At 38.6% G+C, this 5000-nt stretch overlaps 2 protein-coding genes across 2 annotated transcripts in view; both read right to left on the bottom strand.

The window, feature by feature from the left end:
• Nucleotides 1-921, bottom strand: part of LOC137626511 (uncharacterized) — a 4597-nt gene extending 3676 nt beyond the window's left edge. Inside the window, exon 1 of the mRNA XM_068357555.1 lies at nucleotides 876-921. Within this exon, the coding sequence (XP_068213656.1) occupies nucleotides 876-921 (46 nt within the window). The remainder of the gene's footprint in view (nucleotides 1-875) is intronic.
• Nucleotides 1-5000, bottom strand: part of LOC137626797 (uncharacterized) — a 783811-nt gene that overhangs the window by 514108 nt on the left and 264703 nt on the right. The window contains exon 4 of the mRNA XM_068357784.1: nucleotides 2842-2975. Within this exon, the coding sequence (XP_068213885.1) occupies nucleotides 2842-2975 (134 nt within the window). The remainder of the gene's footprint in view (nucleotides 1-2841; nucleotides 2976-5000) is intronic.

The raw sequence follows: 5000 nt of genomic DNA on the forward strand, positions 1-5000 counted from the left end.
AGCCTTATTCTCTTGCTTTCTCTTTTTTTAGACGAGAGTATATTTAGAGACCACAAAAATGGTATGAAAAATATTGCCAAAAAAAAAAAAAAAAAAAAAAAAAAAAACACCGGATAAGCCCCTTTATAAATTCTATACTTAGAAATATCATATTCAACTTAATTATATGTATAAATTTCTTTGAATAAAACCTTTACAAAAACTAAATATTTTCATAATATAGAATAAAAAAAATGGAATATAATTATATCCTAATTATAAGCTAAAATATGAAATTATATCCAAATGATAAGCTTAAAAATAATATTATATCCAGATGATAAACTCGGAAATAGAAATTTATCAAATGGGTAAACTAAATAATAAAAAATGGAGTATAATTATATCCAAATAATAAACTAAAATATGAAATTATATACAAATGATAAACTAGAAAAAAAGAATTAAATACAATTGATGAACTAGAAAATAGAATTTCCTATAAAGTATAAACTAAAAAATAGATTTACCTACAAATGATAAGTAAAAATATAGAATTATATCCGAAGGATAAAACGGATTTTGATCGAAGCGAAAAATCTATTTCTGGGTGAGGTAGCCATGTCGTCCTGACGGAAGTTCCTTCGTTAGTACCTTCCTAGGTTATATTTGACTACAGTGATATATCCCAGAGAATTTACCAAAGGTATCCAGAATTCTAACTCCTGGAGCGAATATCCCTTGAAGATTTTTAATAAGGGATATCGCATAAAATCAGTGGATGTATTCTTGACACGTCTCATAGCTATCTACACCCCTAATAGCATTTTTGCTTCGAGGGGAAAAAGTGGCAAGAATATAAGAGAGCCCTTATTAAGGCAACGCTCCTACTATACCTGTAAATATGCCCCACACCGCCACCCCGTGGTGCCATCTAGCCATTCTTTCCCTTGTAGCTTTGCTGACCGGTGTTTATCGCATGTTATCTCTCGCTATTTTGGATTTATTTCGCTGTTATGATGTCTTCACCAGCTTCATCTGCCTCTGGAAAGTTAAGTAATATCTTTGAATTGTGTAAATGTAAGCTCTTGCCAGTGTTACTCTTGATTGAGATCGTAATTAATGTAACAAGAGCTGTTTGCCAGCCGGATGGCGTCATGGACGCGGTCGTTCTTTTTGTACATTTAGTTAGCCTAGAACGACTTTCCCGGCATCGCTTGCTTCTTAACTTTAGCTATTTAGCAATTTAGCTAAGGATTTTTATATTATGTCCTTGTTATCGTGAATTTGGCTAAATATTTTAAACCTCACGAGTGCTAGGCTTCCTAGCCTAGGCACCTTCACACTTCATGCATGATATAACCTTCCTGGTAAAGTTTTACTGAAGCTCAGGCAATATTTTATACATTTAAGATATTACTGCATTTATTTTTCCTCTTCCAAGATAGTATACGAGAGAGTTTCGGTGAACGATTCTCAATGCTCCTAGGCTACTAACCTAGGGGCTTTAGTATACTTTCATACATGTCCCCAATTGCTCTTGTATTGCCTTTTAAGGGGAGACTGACACCTCCTATACCTTTCAAGCCAATACCAATCTCCTGGTGGGATTTAAGAGCAATTCCTCTCCCTCTGACTTGCCTAGGCTACCCTCAGTTAGCTTTGCCCTGAACTGAGTTCTAGCAAATCTTTACTGGGGACGTCCCATTTCTTTCTCTTCATCACTGAGTCGGTTTCGAGCCTAGAACTGGACATCAGAGTAGAATGTCTGTGTTTGGCATCCGTCCGTCTGGTGAAATGACTTCCCAAGTCTGGTTAGGTTGCCCTTACAGGAGGCTAGACCTCCCTAGGCCTCACCCCGGAGGTTTTTGTATGACAATTCCCCCCCACCCCCTTGGCCTAGCAGACAGTCCTGTGCTGGTAGATCTTTAGCCGAAGAATTGAATTCTTCCCCTGCCGAAGATCTCTGGTACGAGATTCCATTCCTTTTGAGATTGCGTTCTGGGTGTCGCCTTCTCACCTAGACTAACCCAAACTGGAGAATTGAATTCCCCATCCATGAGGTTGTCTTCTATGGGATCCGAATCGCCCAGGTAGGTAGTACCTTCGGGTATTACCTCACCTATAGGACCCTTGCCCCTCCCCTGCTGTCCTTTTTGTATTGGCCTAGCCTTCACATACCCTGGCCGTCGTTCTACATTCGACCCTATGGGTAGTCTGTAGAATTGGAGTGGGGTCTCCTGCCTGCTGCCGGCTGAGCCGGTTGCCGGCAGGAGCCCCTATCTGTCTTTGAGTGTTCTTCAGCCCTCCCTTGGACTGCCTTCCCTATCCATGCTACCAATATGGATGGGATATGGTCGGATGGAAGCCCGAATCTAATTCCCCCGTCCATTTGAACCCTCATTCAGGATGTAGGCCGGCTGAGCCTTCCTCCATCCTTCTTTTCCTTTAAGTTTCCCCATTCTGGGGCCAACTGCCTGAGCCCAAAAACTAGGATATATAATTGTATCCGAATGACAAACAAGAAAGTAGAATGCTATCTAAATGATAAACAATAATGTAGAATTATATCCGAATGGTAAACTAGAAAATATAATTATATCCAAATGATAACCTTGACAGTAGAATTATAGACAAATGATTTACTATGATACAGAAATAAATCTAAAAGATAAACTATAAGATAAAATTATATCTTCATGATAAACTAGAAAATAGAATTATCCTCAAATGATAACAAGAAAATAAAATTACATCCAAATGATAAACTTAAAATAGAATTTTACCAAAATGAAAAACTAGAAAATAATATTATATCCAAATACTTAACTATAAAAGAAAGCAATTAGTGACCTATCTCACCTGTTTCCCGTTGATTTGCCAGGTCAGTTGAGCTGGTGGAAGTGACCTGGCTGATGTGCAGGTCAATCTGGCAAAGTCACCTATGTGGTACTCATGCTGTGTACCGTGGATGAGCGGTTTTTCCTCGGGCACGACTGGGTGGAGAGAAAAAGATAATTAGATTTCATGTTTCATTGGTTAGAGAGAGAGAGAGAGAGGAGAGAGAGAGAGAGAGAGAGAGAGAGAGAAAGAGAGAGAGAGAGAGAGAAGTATGAAATATATTTCTCGTTTACCTGTCAATAATAATAATAATAATAATAATAATAATAATAATAATAATAATAATAATAATATTATTATTATTATTATTACTATTTTTATTATCATCATTATTATTATTATTATTATTATTATTATTATTATCATTATTATTATTATTATTATTATTATTATTATTATTATTATTATTATTATTATTATTATTATTATAAATAATAATAATAATAATAATATTTCTATTGTTATTATTATTATTATTTTTATTATTATTAGGTTTTTGGGTAGTAGACCCTGTTTCTGGCAAGTTTTGTTAAAAAATAATTACTGCCTCAGTTGCATTGATCTTATACTTTACCTTATCAATGACTCTTATTATATTCTTCTAAGGATTACTGCATGCAGCCAGTAATTGGGCAAGAGTCATCCTTTATGATGGGTAGTCAAATTCAGGAATTCTTTGCGAATCAAGGTTTTAATGTAAAGTTTACAAGTTAGGTAAAATTTACAAGTCGGGTAAAAGAATACAGAGAACAAGCTACACGTTTCAGGAGTGCTATCTCCCTTTTTTCAGGCTAGAGTGGTAGAAACGATGATAGATGCATCCTTATATATGGAAATTCTGGCTTAGGTAGAGAGGCAGCTAATTTAAAGAGGCTGCCTCGTGCGTCGTGGGGAAAGTAGATAGTCTTGTTGATAGAATGGTGGATTCTCATTGGCTAAGGTGCTCGCCCTGAGCGGCTCTAGTTCAGTCAGACTGCCTTCCCACTCACTCATGGCTGATGCGTCGCCATCTTGTCCTCTGGCAGCTGGGCACTGATTGGTGGAAGCGCTCGCCGAGAGGGTATGCAGACTAGGCAGGCTTTCCTGTCGCTGATCAAAAACTGTCTTGGTCGGTGGTGTCTTGATCGGTAGACTTGTCTCGGTTGGAGATGACATGGTTGGTAGAATTACTCCTCATTGTCTTGTTCCTGTGACAGGAGGAGAGAAAGAACTTTTCCTGGGTAGAATTAAGTGCCGGTTTTTCTCTCTGTATAAGTAAAGTTTCAAGTATTCGAAGTCTTCTGCTCTCTGGAGCATGGCCCATTATCTTAGTGTTCTTAATTATTTCCTCAGGTTTAATGTTGTTCTTGTAGACGTGCAGTGCATGAGCTCTTATAGTGCCTGGATGAATGTGACAGGACAATTCTGCCTTAGGCAAAGAAGCAGTGAATTTACATTGGTTATCTCGGGCGTCATGGTCAGAGTAAATAGTGGGATTGGTAGGGATGCCGGGTCCTCATTGGGTAAGCCACTCCCCGAGAGCAGTTGTAGTTCAGGCAGACTGCCTTCCTACTCAATCATGGATGATGAGTCGCCAGATTGTCCTCCAGCACCTGGGCTCTGATTGGTGAGAGCGCTTGCCGGGAGTGTATCAAGACTAGGCAGGGTATCCAGTCGCTGATTAAAGTGGTCTTGGTTGGTAGTGTCTTGATCGGTAGAATTGTCTTGATTGTAGATTTCATGATTTGTAAGGTTACTTCTCAGTGTGTTGTTCCTTTGACAGGAAGGAAGAAGGAAGATTTCCTGGGTATTGTTGAGTGTCGGTTTTTCTCTCTGTATAAGTAGAGCTTTAAGGATTCAGTGTCTTCTGCTATCCGGAGCACGGCCGATTATCTTAGTGTTCTCGACTATTTCCTAACATTTAATGTTGTTGGTATGGTCGTGGAGGGCACGAGCACTTATAGCGCTGTGTTGAACGTGACAGGATAGTCTCTTGGACAAACGCATGGTGGTCATTCTTATGTAACGTACAGAGCATCCAGTAACAGGGCATAAGTATGAACAGACCAAGTTGGTCTGTCTAAGGATGTATTGAGTTAGAGGGTTGGCATTGTTCCTCATGATGAGGGATCTCGTCTTGG

The sequence above is a fragment of the Palaemon carinicauda genome, chromosome 34 (genome assembly GCF_036898095.1).
Source record: "Palaemon carinicauda isolate YSFRI2023 chromosome 34, ASM3689809v2, whole genome shotgun sequence".
In the NCBI taxonomy this organism is placed as follows: Eukaryota; Metazoa; Arthropoda; class Malacostraca; order Decapoda; family Palaemonidae; genus Palaemon; species Palaemon carinicauda.